This window comes from Aspergillus thermomutatus, assembly GCF_002237265.1.
Source record: "Aspergillus thermomutatus strain HMR AF 39 chromosome Unknown NODE_36, whole genome shotgun sequence".
Lineage (NCBI taxonomy): Eukaryota > Fungi > Ascomycota > Eurotiomycetes > Eurotiales > Aspergillaceae > Aspergillus > Aspergillus thermomutatus.
In genome coordinates this window covers 110,332-129,893 of record NW_020798085.1, presented here as the reverse complement: position 1 = coordinate 129,893, position 19,562 = coordinate 110,332, and the positions used below count along the sequence as shown (strand labels likewise).

The 19,562-nt window shown below is 51.8% G+C and overlaps 7 protein-coding genes across 7 annotated transcripts; 2 read left to right on the top strand and 5 right to left on the bottom strand.

Moving 5' to 3' along the window:
- Window positions 1–329: 329 nt before the first annotated feature.
- CDV56_108835 (uncharacterized protein) lies at window positions 330–2,084 on the bottom strand (the record flags this gene model as incomplete). Its single annotated transcript, XM_026762454.1, has 6 exons — window positions 330–671; window positions 725–789; window positions 951–1,198; window positions 1,269–1,607; window positions 1,670–1,956; window positions 2,028–2,084. The coding sequence occupies 6 exons, from the start codon at window positions 2,082–2,084 to the stop codon at window positions 330–332; spliced, it is 1,338 nt and encodes a 445-aa protein (XP_026616729.1).
- A 358-nt stretch (window positions 2,085–2,442) lies between these two features.
- Window positions 2,443–4,600, top strand: CDV56_108791 (transcription factor domain-containing protein; the record flags this gene model as incomplete). The annotated part of the gene is made up of 5 exons (XM_026762410.1): window positions 2,443–2,571; window positions 2,712–3,369; window positions 3,446–3,833; window positions 3,885–4,173; window positions 4,235–4,600. 5 exons carry the CDS (start codon window positions 2,443–2,445, stop codon window positions 4,598–4,600), a joined length of 1,830 nt encoding a protein of 609 aa, XP_026616728.1.
- Window positions 4,601–6,446: 1,846 nt separating this feature from the next.
- Window positions 6,447–9,354, top strand: exgO (exo-beta-1,3-glucanase Exg0; the record flags this gene model as incomplete). Its single annotated transcript, XM_026762315.1, has 2 exons — window positions 6,447–6,675; window positions 6,725–9,354. The coding sequence occupies 2 exons, from the start codon at window positions 6,447–6,449 to the stop codon at window positions 9,352–9,354; spliced, it is 2,859 nt and encodes a 952-aa protein (XP_026616727.1).
- Window positions 9,355–9,663: 309 nt separating this feature from the next.
- Window positions 9,664–11,131, bottom strand: CDV56_108656 (cation diffusion facilitator family transporter; the record flags this gene model as incomplete). Its single annotated transcript, XM_026762275.1, has 2 exons — window positions 9,664–9,905; window positions 9,982–11,131. The coding sequence occupies 2 exons, from the start codon at window positions 11,129–11,131 to the stop codon at window positions 9,664–9,666; spliced, it is 1,392 nt and encodes a 463-aa protein (XP_026616726.1).
- A 308-nt stretch (window positions 11,132–11,439) lies between these two features.
- On the bottom strand, window positions 11,440–12,309 carry CDV56_108628 (uncharacterized protein; the record flags this gene model as incomplete). The annotated part of the gene is made up of 1 exon (XM_026762247.1): window positions 11,440–12,309. The coding sequence occupies one exon, from the start codon at window positions 12,307–12,309 to the stop codon at window positions 11,440–11,442; it is 870 nt and encodes a 289-aa protein (XP_026616725.1).
- Window positions 12,310–13,521: 1,212 nt separating this feature from the next.
- CDV56_108574 (VHS and GAT domain-containing protein) lies at window positions 13,522–15,042 on the bottom strand (the record flags this gene model as incomplete). Its single annotated transcript, XM_026762193.1, has 5 exons — window positions 13,522–14,250; window positions 14,312–14,692; window positions 14,763–14,798; window positions 14,879–14,946; window positions 15,006–15,042. 5 exons carry the CDS (start codon window positions 15,040–15,042, stop codon window positions 13,522–13,524), a joined length of 1,251 nt encoding a protein of 416 aa, XP_026616724.1.
- A 1,224-nt stretch (window positions 15,043–16,266) lies between these two features.
- CDV56_108465 (60S ribosomal uL22 domain-containing protein) lies at window positions 16,267–19,042 on the bottom strand (the record flags this gene model as incomplete). Its single annotated transcript, XM_026762084.1, has 11 exons — window positions 16,267–16,425; window positions 16,486–16,673; window positions 16,856–17,069; window positions 17,366–17,525; window positions 17,808–17,938; window positions 17,995–18,276; window positions 18,329–18,411; window positions 18,468–18,584; window positions 18,641–18,755; window positions 18,810–18,908; window positions 18,962–19,042. The coding sequence occupies 11 exons, from the start codon at window positions 19,040–19,042 to the stop codon at window positions 16,267–16,269; spliced, it is 1,629 nt and encodes a 542-aa protein (XP_026616723.1).
- Window positions 19,043–19,562: the final 520 nt, after the last annotated feature.

The window sequence follows — 19,562 nt, the reverse complement described above, 5'->3', positions numbered from 1 at the left end:
CTCCAAATGAGGGTACCTCCACGTGAATCGCCATAGTAAACCAATACCTTGAGAGTTGAGATATGGTGTGATCTTGGTTATCTCTTAACACCCATTGCATGATGAGGCCGGGGGGCATAACCACAAGGAATGGTTGTGCTCTTGGTGGAGCGCTAGGACTGTCTTGTGTCTCAATGACTGCATCATTATAGTCTTCCCATATCTATTATAGGTCAGTCTGGAAAAGGCTTTTCCCACTTAGTTAAGAGGCACGTACCTTCAGTATGATGCCGACAGTCTCCTAGGTTTTACCCAGGTCAACTGAGTCTCCCAGGACAGCGCCCATCAGGTTAGCCTTTGACCTTATGTTGAGAATACCCGCAATCGCAGTTGGCTGCCAAAACTTCAACACTGTGGCCCTTGTTCATAGAGCGCATCCGCAGATTATCAGGGTTCTTGATATTCAACTTCTTGCAGACCTCCTCGTAATTCTCCCTTTGATATGCCTTGTTATCAAAGACCTTTTGATGTTGGCGGAACTGCTCCAGGGTTTCTTCAGTTGGCATAATGATCCCTGGTTTGAAATCGTCGGGCTTGATCTGACCAGCCATTTCACTTTCATATTCCGACGCGTCTACGTAACGCGGTCCTTCGCTGTGTTCGCTGTGGTTGCTGCGTTGGCTGCTGGGTTGCTGTCCCCAGGCTGGGGACTGCTAGTGCTCGCTGTGGTCCCATCATTGCTAACCTTCTGCCTCTTTGACGTGCCTTCTGATGTCTTCGCCTTCCTCTTGGCTAACTTGACTCCATCACCTAGATCATCTGTCAGGTTGCTTCTGGAAAAGGCTTTTTCACAATCTCATTGTCAAAGTCCTGGAGTTGATGACTGGTATAAAGAAGCTCATGGATAATAAGCTCAACCATGTTCAGTCCCCGAAACCAAAGTATATCACTATCAATGTTGAAGGTCTCACCGAGTTTCTTCTTTTCGCTTTTGACTTTTAAACACAGGACGCTGTCCGGAAAAGTCTGCGGGCGGCCAAACGGGTAGATGTTCGCAACGACGCGACGTGGTGCTACTTCTGAGGTAATTCCGTCTGAGATCTGAAAGGCTGGCGCAACTTGGACGTCGTCAAATGAAGCAAAGGAAGCAAATAGGGAACGTAACGGACGTCGTCGGACGACACGTCGGACCTTGTCAATTAAGCTCGTCGATGGCGTTCTGCAACGTCTTTGTGATTTCGTTTATGCCATCTTCGTCCGTACTGTCCGAATAGTGATAGCAAAAGGACTGTGGGTAATAAGATCGTCCAAAGGCTGATTGGAATCCATCGATGGCAGATGTGAGTTCTGTCAGTTTGTTCTGGACGGAGGCTTTGTATGCGAGGGCGTTGTCTATCAACTTTTGGTGTTCAGCTTCCTGGTTGACCCCATCAGTGATGAGTTTCTTGGTGGTGATAACTGGAACGATCGAGGAAAACTTCATCAGGAAGTCCACAGGATTGATGCCGCGAGGAACCGGGACAATCTCATCTTTCAAAAGACAGGCTGGATCTTCGCCTTCAGATGAAAGGCTCTCATGCTCGGGATCGGTCAGTGAAATCTTCTCCAGCTTCTCCGTAGGATCATTGCTCCGATCTGCGGTGGGAAATTCACCGAAGAAAGATATGTGATGACCATTATTCACTTCTACCAGACGGGCATAGCATCGAAGTCATCATAGATCACCGAGGATGAGAGAAATGTTGTAGTGATGCTCTTCGTGTCACTGAACTCCTTCCATCGAACGCAGAGCTTTGGAAGGAACTGACTAAGCGAGGTGTGATGGACATCGCTAGTAGCGTCGTTTTGTTCAAAAATAAGTAAAGCTTTCTGGAGGGCTTCACCGCATCTGTAGATTATGCTCTCGAGGACTTTTCTGAACTGTAAAACCCAGGACACTGCATCCTGGTTCCTCCACCATTCTGGAAGAACCAAAGCCTGCAGATTGGGTCAGGAATAAGCTAGTTCCACCAATGAACAAGTCCCAGAATAACTTACAGAGTACCTACTGTCGTGGCAGTATGTTTGGACCTAAACTGAGGCTTTCCAGCGGAGACTGAGAGCATATTGAAATTCATAAGTTGAGGTTGAACCAAATGAAGGCGACTAAGTAATGGTCACATGACTACGGAGTAGATCACATTCACTGCTATGGCAGTACGGAGTAGTCGACAGGGATTACCTCCCCCACCGAACGCCGAAACTACTGTACAACCAGAAGGTGGCTCAATTTGGAACGATGATCATTCACGGACTCCAGACTCCAGAGAGAAGACCTGTCATCTCTCAAGTCAAAGCACTCGGACAAGGAAGTAGACACCTGCTGTCATGTGAGTTGCACCACATTTTCAATACAATGAATATCTCCATTGACCGTGGCAGGACCTCACGCCGCCGGAATGGAAAGCCCGCCTCCTGCGAGCCATGTCGCAAAGACAAAGTCCGGTGCGACCATGTGCATCCCGTCTGTTCTCGCTGTCTGCGGCGCGGCAGCACCAGTCGGTGCTTTTATCATCCTGCGCCTTTGACGCGGGCTATGAGGCGGAGTCGGGGGTTCGTGGTTGAGGGGTATGTAGCCTCAATGTCGATTGACAGGCGGTTGGTAATTGAGATTTACAGCGAGCATCTGCATGCATTGGCAGAGTCCCAATCCGAACTCCGTGGGTCACCTGAGGCTGCTTTGTCGTCTTCAGGCTCGAGGTCAGACCACTTGCTGTCAGCGGGATACTTGGGACCGACCAGTTTTTGTTTCTGTTTTGGGCAAAGGAGAGGGTGCGAATGAGCTAGTCCCTGCCGCTGATGAAAGCACTGCGGCGTCGTCTGTTCCAGCGTGGTGGGTGAAGAGAGCTACCGAGATCGTTGGCCATCTCGTGGAATTTCCTACTTTCGAGCAATTGATAAGGGAATTCTACGGTGTCAGTCAGTCCGCCGTGATTGCGGCGCCTTTTGTCCTGAATGCACTGTCCCAGATGGAGGATACATATCATGCGTACCAGCTGGACCAAGGGACGACGGAAATTGCAACATTGGTTGCAACTGTCCTTGACAACACGCGGCGGACATTTAGTGTTCCGCCTACGGTGGACGGAGCGCACTTCCACAGGCTCTATACAGGTTCTTGCCTGCGTCTGGAGATACTTGGGGTTGTTTATGCTCTGGCAGGTCGAGCGAGCCATTTCGGGCTGGGGCGGGCGCAGAACAAGCACCTGGCCTCGCACTTTGCGCGCAGGATGCTCGCGGCGAGTGAGACCGTGCTTGAAACGTGCAGATACCTATCACCTGTGAATGACCTTATGCTCTGGCTACTCCATGAAAACCTTCTCTTGTCCACATTGGTCCTCGGTCACTCGAGTGAGCTATACTTGTCATCCTTGAAGAAGGCAGAAGACTGACGAAGTGAAAGGCTCAGTAACCTGGCATCGGCTAGGCGAGCTCGCTACATGCATATTCGAGCTTGGTTTGCACCGGGATTCGGATGAAAGCATTGATCTTCCGGTCTTCCTGCTGGAGCAGAGACGCAGACTATTCGCCGCTGCCTATCAGTTGGACAAGAGCATTGCGACCTTCCTGGGCCGACCGCCCCGTATCTCGTGGAGACATTCTGATTGCCGTCTGCCTCTTGATATCAGCGATGAGGCTCTTACGGGGAGTAGAGAGCTTGCGCAAAGATCAGTGACGGCTGAAGGGTGGAGTTGTCATGCTGTCTACCAGCGTTCAGCCTGGATTAGACTGCGCTTCCTCATCAGCACGTTTCGAGAGGAAATCCTGGAGCTGTCCTTGACAAAGTCCAGCGAGAACCGGGACGAGCAGTTGAGGTGAGCTTGATTCCCCGTAACCTGAAGCTGAAGGTTAATGGCGAATCAAAGAGACGTCTCCCGCCGTTGCCGCCACGCCTGGGATTTGGTACCCAGTCATCTTCACTATACAGAGGACTGTTGGAACACTCATCATCCGATCAGCATCAAGGTCATGCTCATTGTCTCGTACCTGGCGTTTCTCTACAATGAGTTTCTTGTGCAGCGGTTGTTGGCTCTCAACAGCCCAGAGTATAGCGCTGCATTAGTCGATGTGAGTTCGACCATACTCTCGACAGTCTTGACCTTTGGCAGACAACAGGAATGGGCTGTGGATATCCATCGTGACTTTATCTGGACTGTAAGCGGTTCATTCACCCTAGGTAGTACCTTGCACGAAAGACGTGACTGACCAGTGGCAGCTTCTTCTCTACGGCTTTCCCAGCGCGAGTGTTTTGCTCAGAGCGCTCCAAATGCACGCCAGCACGAACCAGTTACTGAGCGTCTATCCTAGAGGCATTCTCATTCGGCACCTAAGCGTCTTCATCTCCCATCTGGAATCAATGGCCCAACCAGGCACCGCCAACAACGCATTTTTCAGCCGAGCGACTCGAGTCTTCTCCCGCATCATGGACGAGATTCTCGCGCCCGAAGCGGTGACTGCAACTGAAATTTCTCCAGTTGATTCTGTCGCTGATCTAGACGTCTCCTTGTTTTCTGATTTTGAGGGAGTCGGTCTCTTGGAAACGATGGATTTCGCTGCCGTCCTGGATCAAGTTTTGTGTTAGTGACTTTTATTTAGGGTGTATGCAGTCTCGCAATTTATGAGTGCATGACTCGATTTCGGCTGACGACGGAGTATCTAATAATTATCTCACTACCTCTATAGATCATCGCAGAGTAGTCAACTGCGCAAGGCAGCAAGGCAGACATACTTTGCCCCTGGATAATGCGGTGGATCCACGTGCCATGCATGCGGACGCGCATTTAGCATTTTCATCTATGTAGCCTGTAGTCCTTTGCTTTTATCCGCATAGGCAGTGCCAATAGCTTCATAAGATGGGCAATCGAACTGCAAAGAAAACAACTCACCTATGACAGCGCAATATTAGACTTCTCCTCATGTTGAACCACTATGAATTCTGTCGCAGTCTCAATCGCGACAACATAACTGCCCAGACTCCCTGTCCCGATTCAAGAATGTCAGGTCAAGTAACTAGTTAATCCTCCTGACGACCAAGTGGATCTGCTGGGCCATCGATCTGCGAGTCGAGACCGCACTGCACCACGCCATTGGCGTCAACAGCTATGTGAGGATTCTTGTCATTCTACACGCAGATGCCAGGTACACGAATCATCGGGGGAGATCGATAGTCCTCAGAGACAAAGCAGGAAATTTGTCAAGCATGGAATGTCCACGCGCTTCTATCTCGAGCGCTGTCGGCCTGTACAAAGCACACGATTCCTCGCCAAGATGAATGCGAGCCTGTCGCATTGACAGGTGAGACTGAAGGCCAGAACGGGGATGGAAGGAATTCGAGCTCTGAGTTTACTCGTAGACAGTATGTGCACTGTGCAGGCGTCGTGTCGCCCTGGGGGATTTCCAGGTATGTGCCTAGTATTTGCGTATGGTATATAGGTTGCTGGACGGATCTATGGCCTTTACTCTAGGAGTTTTCCTCTTCTTCTGCCTCTTCTCCTCTTGAGCTCTCAAGTAACCATACCATCTCCCTGCTCACTTTCTCCGCGAGTCGAGGCCTCTCCTTTTCAAGACTGACTGGGCGATTCGTCACCTTCACTCGTTTGCGACCCATTTGAGTCACTAATTCAGGTTGGTATCTCCGTTTCCCTGATGATGGCGGACCCGTCGAGGCTTGTTCTTCCTTTAATTTCTTCAGATGGAGCGCTCATATTGATAGTCCAGGAGAACTATCCTCAAAGTGTTGATCATTCAGTCCATCACCGATTTCTGCTGCTTGAATCGTTTCATCGGCCCGTCTGACTGTTTCACGCTCGACCAGGGAGGCTGCCGTCTTGCAATCTGATTGGTTGCTGGCAGTGGACTTCTGCCCAAAGACTACCGCTGATTGGCTGTTATTCATTCCTCGACTATAAGAGGTAATTTCAAAACAAAACGCGATCTGCTCCCTTTTTTGGAGACTCTGATTGGCTGAAACAGTGTATTGTGACAGTATTTGTTTGAGAAGTGACAATCTAGGTACTGTGATCGCTTCATACAATTCACTCAGGCTTCATTAATACCTTATCTTATTGTTGTTCTGGCCTGAGGAATTATTCCTCTTCACCAAGGCACCCAGTCCCTCCTTCATTAACATCTGTGTCTCTCACCTGTTTCTGTCTCTTCTGTCGCTCTATTTGCTTCTTTCCTTCAGTCTTGGTGGTGTGCTGCTGTGTTTGTCTCTCCTTCATTTTTTCAGCTGTTTTTTATTCCCTTCATTCTTTGATATTCCCTTGCAGTCTCGTTCTTTCCTTGATCCGCGCTCCAATCGTTTATCTTCTACGCGCCAAAGAACAAGGCGAGGGGAGACCTTCAGTACTGGTTGCTGAAGAAATTTGTTTGCTACTTGCATCGATCATTGCTGGCTCAGTGATCATATCCCAGTCATCTTGAAGATGGCCTTTCTTCGCACCCCGATCGTGCTCTTGCTGGCGCAGATACTGCTCTTCCTGGGCCTTGTCAATGCGGTTCCTACCCCGGGGTCTCTCAATGTGCATGCGAATGTAGCTAGAGATACTTCGTCGAGCTACTGGGTGGCCAATATCAAGCGTCAAGGCGTCGTGGCTTTTGGCAACAGCTCGGATTATCAGGTTTACCGCAATGTGAAGGACTTTGGCGCCAAAGGTAGTCTCCTTCTACTGTGACCACGGTACTTCTCTAACCGATAATCTAGGCGACGGAACGACCGATGATACTGCGGCGATCAACCAGGCAATTTCTTCCGGTAACCGGTGCGGAAAAGGATGCGATTCCTCTACCACCACTCCCGCTCTGGTTTACTTTCCTCCCGGTACATATCTTGTCTCGAAGCCCATCGTCCAGTACTACTACACTCAAATCGTTGGTGATGCCATTGATCTTCCCGTGATCAAAGCATCCGCCGGCTTTACAGGCATGGCGGTGATTGACGCTGACCCGTACGAGAATGACGGCTCCAACTGGTACACCAACCAGAACAACTTCTTCCGCGCCATTCGCAACCTCGTCATCGACCTCACGGCCATGCCTCAGAGTTCTGGTGCTGGTATTCACTGGCAGGTGGGTCAGGCAACCAGCTTGCAGAATATCCGCTTCGAGATGGTCAAGGGAGGCGGCGACGCCAACAAGCAGCAAGGTATCTTCATGGACAACGGCTCCGGTGGTTTCATGTCCGACCTGGTCTTTAATGGTGGCAACTACGGCATGTTCGTTGGCAACCAGCAGTTCACGACCCGCAACCTGACCTTCAACGACTGCAACACCGCTGTTTTCATGAACTGGAACTGGGCCTGGACCTTCAAGTCCGTCTCCATCAACAACTGCCAGGTTGGTCTCAACATGTCCAACTCGCCTCAGAACCAGACAGTTGGCTCCGTTCTCCTGCTCGACAGCTCGCTCACCAACACCCCCACTGGTGTTGTCACCGCCTTCACTCAGGACAGTATTCCCGTCGGCGGTGGTGTGTTGATCCTCGAGAATGTCGATTTTACCGGCTCCCAGGTGGCCGTTGCCGGTGTCCGTGGTAACACTATCCTGCAAGGCGGATCTGTTGTTGCTAGCTGGATCCAGGGTAACACCTACACTCCAACAAGCACCCTCAACAAGCGAGCAACTCAGGCCAAGGTTCGCGTGGTGACCGAGACGATTGTCGAGACCGTTCTTGCTTGCCCTGCGCAGTCCAGTGAGACCCTGGATTCTGCCCCGGCAAAAACGGCGCCTGCGGCAGCATCGACAGAGGCTCGCCAATCCATTGCGGATACTTCCGAGACCACTCAGGTAGGAGGCCAGCTCTCTGCGTCCAGGACTATTCCTGCGGTGTATCCGACCCTGTCTGGTGCTCTCTCCAAGCCTGGTTTTGGTTCAGGTCCGACCGTCAGCTCTGAGAAACCGTCTGTCCCTGCCGAAACTGTTGCTGCCGGAAATCCTTCCGCAGCTCAATCCGGTGGCATCTCTGGCGGAGAGACGTCCGTTGTCATTCCAAATGCTCCCCACACCTCGAGCTCCAAGCCAGTGATTCCCACTGGGCACGCCTCCGCCTCGTCGGCCTCCGTCGCTTCGATAGCCGGGAGCCACGGTGCCAGTGCATGCGCGAGCAAGGCAATCACCAAGACCCGTGTCCAGACCCTCATGCCTCAAGCGACCAAGCCAAGCTCTTTATTGAACGGCCAGAAGGTGTTTGAGCGATCCAAGCCTCTGTACACTGAATACGCTGCCTCTTCCTTTGTGAGTGTTAAATCGGCTGGTGCCAAGGGTGATGGCCAGACCGATGACACTGCCGCCATCCAGAAAGTGTTGAACAGCGTGACGGAAGACCAGATCGTCTACTTCGACCATGGTGCCTACATCATCACCGACACTATCAAAGTGCCCAAGAACATCAAGATCACCGGTGAGGTCTGGCCCCTTCTCATGGCTTACGGCGACAAATTCGGCGACGAAAAGAACCCAATTCCTCTTCTCCAGGTTGGCGAGGCCGGCGAAAAGGGCTCTGTGGAGATTACCGACCTCGCCATCCAGACCAAGGGTCCCGCGCCCGGCGCGATCCTGATGGAATGGAATGTTGCTGAGGCCAGCCAGGGATCTGTGGGTATGTGGGACGTGCACTTCCGCATTGGTGGCTCCGCCGGCACGGAACTGCAAAGCGACAAGTGCTCTAAGACCCCTAAGGAGACCACAACCCCCAACCCGGAGTGCATCGGTTCGTTCCTGTTGCTGCACATCACCGAGCAGGCCAGCGCTTACATCGAGAACTCTTGGTTCTGGACGGCGGACCACGAGCTCGACCTGGCCGACCACAACCAGATCAACATCTACAACGGCCGTGGTGTCCTGGTCGAGAGCAATGGACCCGTCTGGCTGTATGGCACCGCCTCGGAGCACAACCAGCTGTACAACTACCAGGTCGCAAACGCCCAGAACGTCTTCATGGGCTTGATCCAAACCGAGACGCCATACTACCAGTCCAACCCCGACGCATTGACACCCTTCACGCCCCAGACCGCATGGAACGATCCCACCTTCTCCCACTGCACGACCGCCTCGTGCCGCAAGGCCTGGGGTCTGCGCGTGATGAACACCTCGGATCTGTTCGTGTACGGTGCGGGTCTGTACAGCTTCTTCGAAAACTACGGCCAGACGTGCCTGGACACAGAGTCCTGCCAGGAAAACATGGTGGAGGTGGACTGCTCGGTCGTGCATCTGTACGGACTGAGCACCAAGGCCAGCGTCAACATGATCACCTCGTCGAGCGGCGAGGGTATCGTCCCTCAGGACGAGAACGAGAGCAACTTTTGCTCTACCATTGCTCTCTTTGAACAATCGTGATCATTTCGTTGCCCTGTTGCTTGTGCTGATGATGGTCATGGCTCTCTTTCCTGTTCTTTGGTTTCTTGGGTTTATTTCGCGTGGTACTCGTATGTTTCTTGCTCTGGCGATCCAGGCTGCTGAAAAGCAGCGATGCATGTATCTAGAGGCCAGCGGTGGTTGCAGGTAGATTTGACATGTGGATACACCTTAGACTCCATAAATGTTTGATTCCCAATTATCTTTGTGTTACAGTGATAGACACCCACCCAGCCCATACAAGAATTTTAATAGCACATGTAAATTCAAGATCCCAGGAGTGCATAGAGATTACAGCTCCTTCTTCAAGAAATGCTCCGGCTTGTGAGTAGTCTCATAGTCGACATGGACATATGCGCGCTCGACATCGGGCAACGACTCGAGCTTCATCTGCAGCTCCTCGGCGACGTCGTGGGTCGCACGCAGGGACTCCTCGGGATCCATGACGATGTCGACTTCCACGAGCAGACGGGGGCCGGAGGTATACGCGCGGACGGTATCGATGGCGGTGATGTAAGGGGAATGAGTCATAGCTGGACACGGTCAATTAGCGATTTTCTTCTTCTTCATTTAGAAAAAAAAAAAAAAAAAAAAAAAAAAAGGACATACAGATATAAGTGATGAGCTGCTGCATCTTCGTATCGGCCGTGACACCAATGAGCAGCTGGAACTCGTGGTAGGCGGTATGCAGCCAGAGCACGCTGATGAGCACGGAGAGGATAACGGCGCCCATGGGATCGATCCACCAGCGCAGTTTACTGCCGCCCACCGAGGTGAGGATACCGAAGCCGTTGATGAGCAGGTCGTTGCGGTGGTCTTCCCAGAGGATTCGGATCTGCGAGACCTGGTTGCGGAGGGCCCAGCAGTACAGGAAGAGGGCGAGTTTGGTGCAGAAGGCGACGGCGACGGCGATGACGGAGGGGAGGTGGAAGGAGCCCGTTGCGGCGTCGGAGCCCTCGGCCAGCTCGCGGATGGAGAAGGCGATGAGGATGAAGGAGACGGCTGTCATGAGGAAGCAGAAGCAGATGTTTCCTGCTGTCTCGATGCGGGCCTTGCCGGCGGGGAACTTGCGCGGGTCGACGCGGTTGACGGCTTTGTTGCAGAGGAGCAGGGTGAGGTTCGAGCAGGGGTCGAAGATGGCGTCGGCCATGGTTGTGAAGAGGGAGAGGGAGCCGGAGGAGATGGCGCCGTAGAGCTGGAGGACGGAGAGGACGACGTTGGCGGCGAAGGAGCCGTAGACGGCGATGCGGTAGCGGAGGGCATTGTTGCTGTTGAGTTCGCGGGCGGCGCGGACGTGTTCCTCGACGGGTTTGAGCATGCGCTCGATGTTCTCGTTCTGCGTCTTGTAGAAGCCCTGCAGTTGGCGCGAGGCGAGCGTGTCGGAGATGGCGTTGCGGCTGCGAGGTTTGCTTCCTGTAGCAGCGGAGGAGGAGGAGGCGTCGCGTTTGCGCGAGGTGTTGGCTTCTGGTTGGATCTGGCGGATCTCCTCGGCGGTTTTCAGCTTCGAGGCGAGCTGGAAGGGATCGTTTTCCACGGTGTACCGGGGCGGCGGCTGGCCTTCTTCATCGCTGGCTGGGTTGACGCGATGCTGAGAGATGTGCGGTTGTGTCTGGTCGGAGGGATCAAGGGCCGTGCTGGTGGCTTCGTTCAAGGATAAGGCCGATGAGGCTCGGTCTCGGGAGATGTGCGAGTGTAGGGTGTGTGGGTTGAAGGGTGAAGGGTGGTGAGAGATGCTGTGTCTAAAGTGACTGTCCTCCATGGCGAAGCAAGTGACTATATGGAGTAAGACAATTAATGATGGATGGCGAGAAGATGAGGGATGGATGGATTTTATTCATTTCGTTGACCAGCGGAAGATAGTGAGGTTCTCCGGGTTCCCTAAATAGGAAAAAACCCGACTTGGCAGTGGCTGAGCTTATCTTATCTGATCCACTGATTTGGCAGATGGAGTACTTTTGCATTATGCCTATTCCTAGTGCAGCAGATTTAGGCAGACGCAGGCAATTCTATTTCTGTCACTAATTACACACATCTCATCCCTCCGGATGGTACATCGGTTCTTTATTCTTAAGCAGCATACTGCATCAGGCTCTTCAGAAGAGCAGCCATGAAGCTAAGCTGCTCCTCAGCAGTACCGCTGGTGGGGAAAGACACGGACGAAGCAGTGGCACTGGCGGTGGCAGCGGCCGAGGTGGCAGTCTGCTTCACGCTGGTGACCATGGTGGTAGGCGCGCTGGAGACAACGTTGTTTCCGGTGCTGGGAGTGGTGACAGCAATGCTGGTAGCAGAGGTAGAGGCCGGAGCCGAAGAAGAGCTGGAAGCAGCGCTGGAGCTGGAGCCGGAGCTGGACGAGCCGGAGCCACCAACGGTGAAATCAATGCAGGACTCATAGGTCTGGTCGATCGACTCGGCATACCAGTACCACTGCAGGACACAAGCACCGGCCTCGGAGCACTTGCTGCCCAGGTCGTCGGGGATGGTGATGCTGAAGTTGGTCTCGTCACTGGTGACACCGGTGGCGGTCGAGGCGTAGTCGGTCCAGGACTTGAGAGTATTGCCAATCACAGTGTTGCTGGCGGTGTCGACGACGGAGACGTTGGCCACACCGGTGTGAGGAGCACGGATGTCAACCACAAAGTCGACTGTCTGGCCGGCGGTGTACGAGTAGACGTTGTCCTTGTTGTCGGCGAACTTGTAACCCTTGCAGAGCCAGATGTCACACTCCTCGGCGTTGTAGTCGCTCTGGCTCTTGGCGACCTGAAGCTCACCCTGGATGTTGCCGTAGTTGTCGGACTGCTGGTTGATCTCCACCTGGTTACCGCAGGCAGCCTTCATGGCCGCACCGGGCATACGAGGCTGGGGGGAGGTGACAAAACCGTGACCGTGGACCATGGAGACCAGGCCGGCGAGAGCAACGAGAGTTCCGGTTTGCTTCATTGTGTTGGTTGTGGGTGGTGAGAATCGAAATGCGAAAAGTATATAATTCAGAGAAGGGATCAGGTATACCAGTATACCGAACGTGGATCGATCAAGGAGAGTCTTAGACTGAAGCGAAAGGAAGACAAAGAATGAAACGGTCACAGACCTAACAATCTCGGAAGAAAGAATGTGGAATAAAGCAAGCCTGCGTGCTGAGAGAAGGAGAAGAGAGGAGCAGAGAGCAAGGCGACCCGACCAACTCTATATACTCCTACTGGTTTCCCGTAACCAACGACCGACAGGACCAGCTCCATCCAGACGCCCATGGTGAGACACGGCTTTAGACTCAAACAGGGAGTCAAGGACAGACTTCATCCCGAAATTTCAACAGTCGCGCCGGCTACTCCACCTAAGAAGGGCTTTTGTGACCTATGTCGGTCCAGGAGCTGGACATAGCTTAGGGTTGGCACTAGCTTACCCGTTAGCTATCTACTGAGTACTGGGATGATAAACACGAGCCAAATGGCATCGGAACGCAACCGACCGACTCACCTGCTATGGGAAATGTCTAAGCAGACCGAAGCGCCGATGTGGTTTTGAATAAATTGTCATGAAACAGGGGAGATGGAAGTGGATTTGCTTAGGAGCAGCTCCGGGATGCTTGGCACTCTGCGAGTTTCATCTTCATTAAGACAACAGCCCCATGAGAGACAACCCTTATATCGTGCGACCTCTAGCCTTCAATGGCGAATCGGCTATCTTCCCTAGGCAAGAATTGGGCCCGAGTTGGTCCTGCTGTAATATCCGTGGGAGGTTCATGAGTCGTAACCTGGTAAGCATCAATCTATGCCTGATACTCGACATTCAACAGGGCTTCACATGCTCTCAGCACAGCGACCCACTGGATATGGCATCAGGTCCGGAGTCTCCACAATATTAATAAAGATTTTATGTTCAGATTCCTCAATCCTGGATGAATCAATACACCAATTATATCACATGCAAAGGGGGAAATGCCACAAGTAATCAAAACGCAGGGGGAATATCCAATGGTCATGATCTGCAAAAATGGTATAGCATCAATCAAATCCATCACAATGAAGCGGCTACACAGCACCGAAAAACAAAGTGGCTCGAGAAAGCCCAATCGTCTGAATTTACCGCATTCAAAACAAGTCAACAAAGAAGGGCCGGGCCTATCAACCTTGCCTGAAGTAAATCACCACGGGATTAAAGAGTTTGCTGCGTAGGACGTTGGTGTGATCCTGCCGGTTGTTGGTTCTCTGTGGCACCCAGAGCGTTGTTGGGTGTGCTGTAGGCATCTGCAAATGGATTCTGTACCTGGAAATCCTCCGACCGGTACTCGTACCGAGCCGTGCCATTATTGACCGGCGCCGCTGTCAAAGTGGCCGCCGTTGCAGTGTTCTGCTGCTGCTGCGGCTGCGGTGTGGGTGCCGACACCGAGGGCGAGGGACTTTGTACTTGCCCCCGCGGTACTGGGAGCGCAGGGAGCGGACGATTGATACCAGACACAGTGGCTTCGTTCGACGAAACGGGTGACTGGCTGCCTGAATTGCCCGTCGCTTTGCGGGCGCTGAGGAACGCGTGCTGGTACTTGGACAAAGCGACCGACAGCTCGTCATTCGTCTCGATCAAGGTCTGAAGCGTGTTCTCGTCGGGTGCGGGATTCGTCGAATGTATATAGTTCTGAATGGCGCGGGACGCCGTCTGGCACCGAGTACAGAATTCCTTGATGAGCTCATTTTCATTGAACTCTGCGGGGGTGGTCGACTGAACGAACTGCAGGAGCAACTTGGCCGACGTTTTGGCTTCCGTCACGCGAGCAGCGAGTTCATCGGGCGGTGGTAGTGACGACGCAGGCCGGGCAGAGCTCTGCATGTATGTGTATGCCTGCTGCTGCTGCTGCTGTTGCTGCGACCGTGAGGATCTCCAAGTGCTCTGGCCAGAAGGAACCGTCAGCAACGTATTTCAATTACTTCACCAGATTTAACAAGCGTACCCCACTGTTCTGCCTGCTCAGCTTACCCTTCTCCTTCTTCCACATGTGCATGAGCGGCGCTAGGTCCTCATCCCACTGTCGCTGCGACTCGATGGCGCCCAGCGTTTCCCGCAGAAAGTGTTGCACGTTGAGGTCCCACCCATCACGCAGGAGATCCTTTATCGTAGCGACGAACTTCGCATCGATGTTGCGCGTAAACGTGTGGCCCGGGTTGTCAATGAGTATGCGCATTAGCATAATTGCATTGTATTGGATGTAGGCTGGAGTCGAGGCTGGATCGGACAGGTATTTGCGGAGTCGCTGCGCAGCCTCTCTGGCGGCATTGGGGCTGGACTCTGCGTTTTCGACTATGGCAGGTAGGTGAACGAATTCGGTCCCTTGCTATGCGACCAGGATATTAGTGATGTTATGCGATGACGGCGCACCTGGTGAGTCGAATGAGTCAACGTACTCTGTTATCTTGTCCCCCGGTCTCGCAGAAAGCTTTCTGTAATCCCCAATCGTCGCATTAGTGTTTGTTCAATGTTTGACATCGCTCGAACGATATTTTCCGTGTGTCGTACGTACCACTGCTTTCAAAATCGTTCCCTCAGGCGAGTCATCGGGGTACTCCGAAGGGGTGTTGAGCGATGGGCCTATTTGTAATGAGCCTCCGGGGTAAACAGGGTCCATAGAGGGGAGGATCGGGACTCACTCGAGCGCCTGCTGAGAGAACCAAATATGCGCTTCATTATGTGGACACGTGAAAACAAAATATACAAGAACTCGTCGCAGAATATAATAAGTGGTAAGACAACAGGAGAGGAAAACTAGACAGATCGGCTTGATAAACACGGCGCAGCCGACAACCCAACTAGGTAAAACGTAGCTTTAAATATGGAGAAGTCTAGGCAGTATCTCTGGAACGGAAGGCAGAAACACAAATTCCCTCATGTGCCTGGAGCATAATCAAAACCATAACCATAAACCTAATCTGAAATATATGCTTAGGTAGGCACGAATTGCCGGTGGCAATATGCGTCGAGGAGGACACGCAAGCGAGCTTTCTGTGTGAGCATTCAATATATTACTCCGTCGATATATCGGTCGCAAGGCAGTTATTCTTCTACAGTAAGTGTTGTCTGAGCAGGTGATGCAAGCGAGTACACTTGATACGTATGCATATCGGAATTAAGAGTCTTACTCGTCATCTACTCCATGAAAAGAAAGTAAGAAGCATGTCTCCATCAGCAGGAGGCGAATTATTTTGTTGAACCGCTTTAAGCTCCGCATCGAATGTTATGGTATGGTTGGAGAAGACAGGCAGAGCAGCACCGCCACGCTTGGCGACATGGTGATTTCTCAAGGCATCAGCGATATGCTGCAGAAGCTGACGAATGTCGCCTTTCTCTGATCTACTATTTATCGCTGGTAATGGGCTTTGAGTTCGCCTTCATGTTTAACCTTTGGACTACAAGAAATCAAGCGGAAGCTTCATGTTGTTACAATGTAGAGAGTCTAGTGGTCTGGAATCGAGTACCCTCGAAACATCAAGGAAAGATGAATCCGTATCCCGTTCATGAAATATCGCTCGACTGTATCTCGAAATATATGAGAGAAAAGGTCCGGGCTGGTTGTACCAAGACAAGAAACCGATCATCAACCGATTGCCAGGTGAGAACCTCAGTTACTCAAGCCCAGCCTCGAAACGTCGAACGAAGACAGAACCCAAATAAATCAGACCTGTCAAAGGCCAATGCTGACGGACCCTCCACAAGAGTGTCACAAGCCTATGTCTTTTGTCTCATGCTCATCGCCCGCTTGGTTTCGAATTTTTTCGTTTTATTCAAGAGATAGAATAATGGAAATTCTTTTGCATTCCTTCCCGTGACCAGGTATTTGTTCCGTACAACAGCAAACTCCGGCTTTCCCATTCATTTTCCGACTACCCTAACCCCCCGACATCTACAGACCGCTTACGCCTCGGTGAGGGCACGGCGGATCTGAGCACCACGCTGGCGGGAGCTGAGGCGGACCTCCTCGCGCTTGACAACGTGGGGGCCCTTCTGGACAGTCTCCTCACCCTCGGTAAGGATGAGCTCGATGTGGCAGGGGTTGGTCATGTAGGGGTTGATCTAGACTTCGAGTCAGTCTTCTTGGTAGATTTCCAGCGGTGGAAAAACAGGTCAACGTACACGACCGTGAGCACGGTAGGTGCGTCTCCGGCCCTTGGGAGCCTGGTTGACCTGGATGTGCTTGACAACAAGGTTGCCGGTGTCGAGACCCTTGGTGTCGGCGTTGGCCTCAGCGTTCTTCAGGAGGTCGATGAGGAACTGAGCGGACTTGACGGGCCAGCGAGCCTTGCTGACACCCCACTGCTTGCCTGTACTGTAGTCAGCATTTGATATTTGAAACATGTCCCTCCCAGATGGCCATCAATCCGTATTCCATGGACAGCCTTAAGAACGCAATGTCGTCATTTCTTCGCGAAAACCCCAAGACGTCCCCATAAAGCTCGACAGATGATCCTCCAATTAAACAGATAAGAAAATTGTCCGCACTCACCCTGAGCGCAGCGACCAATGCTGCCAGCGTACCGCCGGAAGGGAACGACCTCGGTCTTGGTGGTGACGTTCTCGAGGAAGGTAAGGGCGCGCTGCAGCTTCATGCCGTTGATGGCCTGAGCGGTCTCACGGGTGTTCTTGAAGCTGACACGCAGGTAAGAGCCCCGGGCGCGGGCGCTCTTTGCGGCCGGAATCTCCTGAGCAGCGTAACGGACCTGATGCAAACAAAGACCCAACATCAGCAAAACCATGTCCTATTCCCATTTCCTTCACAAAGCATAAAACGTAGCGAAAACGATGGCGACGGTGGAATTCAAGCTTTCGAATTTCTTCTTTCATGACCAGGGCACAGCCAGAAACGACACAGGTAGAAGTCGAACATCGCCGGTGTAACGGGAAACGTTCTGAGAGCGGATTTCCTCATCTCTTGCCGTCTGCTTTTTTTTGTTTCTTCGCGATGTATCCCTTCGCCATCGTTTCCGTCGTCTTGAATAATGTCAAAAACACTCACCATCTTGATGCGGTTGCCGAGCGGGGTGGTCCTCGATGTCGGATGAGAAGTTTTGTCGCTTTGCTTTCGTCGGCCGCTGGAATCTTGAGATCGCGAGGCTCGCTCGTTGTGGTGCGCTTTTTCGCTCTTGGCGCCCGCGCGCCCTAAGCGAGCCCTAACACTAGGCCCAGTCCGGTAGTCAACCAACTCACCGCCCGGCAGATCAGGAACATCAAAGTTACTTTCATCTAAACTCTCGTCTCACTCATTGATTGTTATTATGGTTGTTGGTATAGGAAAACGTCGTCTATGAAACGTGCATTGCTCTATGAACAGGAAAATAAGGTCTATCAAATCATCAAGTTAATGTCCATTCTGCCCCTTAAAAATATCCTTCTGCTCCGGCACCAATGTGATCATCTCGCCCTTCTCCACCGCCGAGCGCAAGTTGTTCAAGACCAACAGCTCCATTTCCTTCTGAGTCTCATAGGTCGCGGTTCCGATGTGTGGTAGCAGCATCACGCGGGGGTTATTTACCAGGCCAGCTTCTATCTCGGGCTCGTTTTCATACACATCCAAACCAGCCGACATGACCTGTCGCATAACATTACTACCCATAACTCAAGGAAGTAAGATAGGATGGAGCTTACCTTGCCCGAATCCAAAGCGGCGACCAGAGCCTTTTCGTCAATCAAAGCTCCACGAGCTGTGTTCACAATGACCACACCATCCTTCATCTTCTGGAACTCCTTCTCGCCAATGATATGGCGGGTTTTGGCATTGAGAGCGAGATTCAAGCTGAGGACATCCGCATTCCCCAGCAACTCATCAAACGAGACATATTGAGCATCCCACTCAAGCTCTGGTGAGAGTCTCGATCTGTTGTGGTATTGTATCTTCATTCCGAAAGCTCTTGCGCGATTGGCCATTTCCTATTGCAACGAAATCAGCTGCCTGATCATATGGCTTGAAAGACAGGCTTACCCTTCCAATTCCTCCCATTCCGAGAATACCAAGCACCTTGCCCTGGGGGTCATGGCCGAGCGTAGTTTTTCCCTGCCAGTGGCCTGTGGACATTGTCAATTTTCTCGAGTTTCGTAGTTTCGAACGTCAGATTACTAACCAGCGCGAAGAGCAGATAAGGGGACATAAGCCTGGCGCAAAGCGCCAATCATCAGGAAGATGCCTACGTCGGCTGTGGCGTGGTTAACGGCGACTGGGGTACTGGATACAGCAATTCCTATACTATTGTCAGCTTTTCTGGTTTCTGTATTTAGAAATCATAGATGGTCACACCCTTCTCTGAGCAGCCGGGGATGTCAATGTTGTCATAGCCAGCTCCATTGTGGCAGATATACTTCAATGACTTGGGAAGGACCGAGAGCAACTCTGCATCGAACGGGCCAGTGAACTGAGCTCAATCAGTAAATAGACCCTTATCGTCCCGTACAACTGCAGTGTTTACCTTGGTAGACGTATTGGATCGGTAAATCGCTACCACATCATCGTACTGGCCGTCTTTGCAATTCCGGATGAACTCGTCTCTGGTGCCTTCGGGAAATTCCTTGAAACGCTCCATTAGAGTCGACACACCACCAGACCACAATCCGAACTCACCTTTAGAGTCAGAATGGACGAGAGATCCTCCCATTCCTTTCTGGCGTGGGTGATGCCGCCGATGAGTAGAGCTGAAGGCATGATGTCAGAGTTGGAGAGCGGGGTGGGAGCTCTTATCGCGGTGTGAGAAGAATTCAACGTTCAAGAACGGAATGCAGGGAGGGACAGAGCAATTGAGATGAAGAGAAGGAAGAAAGAGAGATATTACAGAGATAATTGAAATTATTGAGATGACTAGTATCTGGACCTCTGATCATGTTTATTTGATATTGTTTCATCGACTTGATCTTGGTCATCATTTTCCGGAGCTCCTCCATATCGCGTGGGGGTTATCGAGTATTACAGTACAGTATTACACAAGGATGATACAGCAATACAGAATACATACTTACGATACGGCGAGACATCTGACATTATTTAGGTCAGAAGCAGGAAGTGATTGATAATCATGGCTAACCTTCAGATGGCTGAAATAGACTGAGGTTGCTATCTACAAGTCGCTCTATGCAGAAGAATGATCTTTGAATTCAGATACTCTCGTGCATGATCTTAAATACACCATGTTCTTGTCGGTAATCATTAACTGTCGGCTATTGAAATG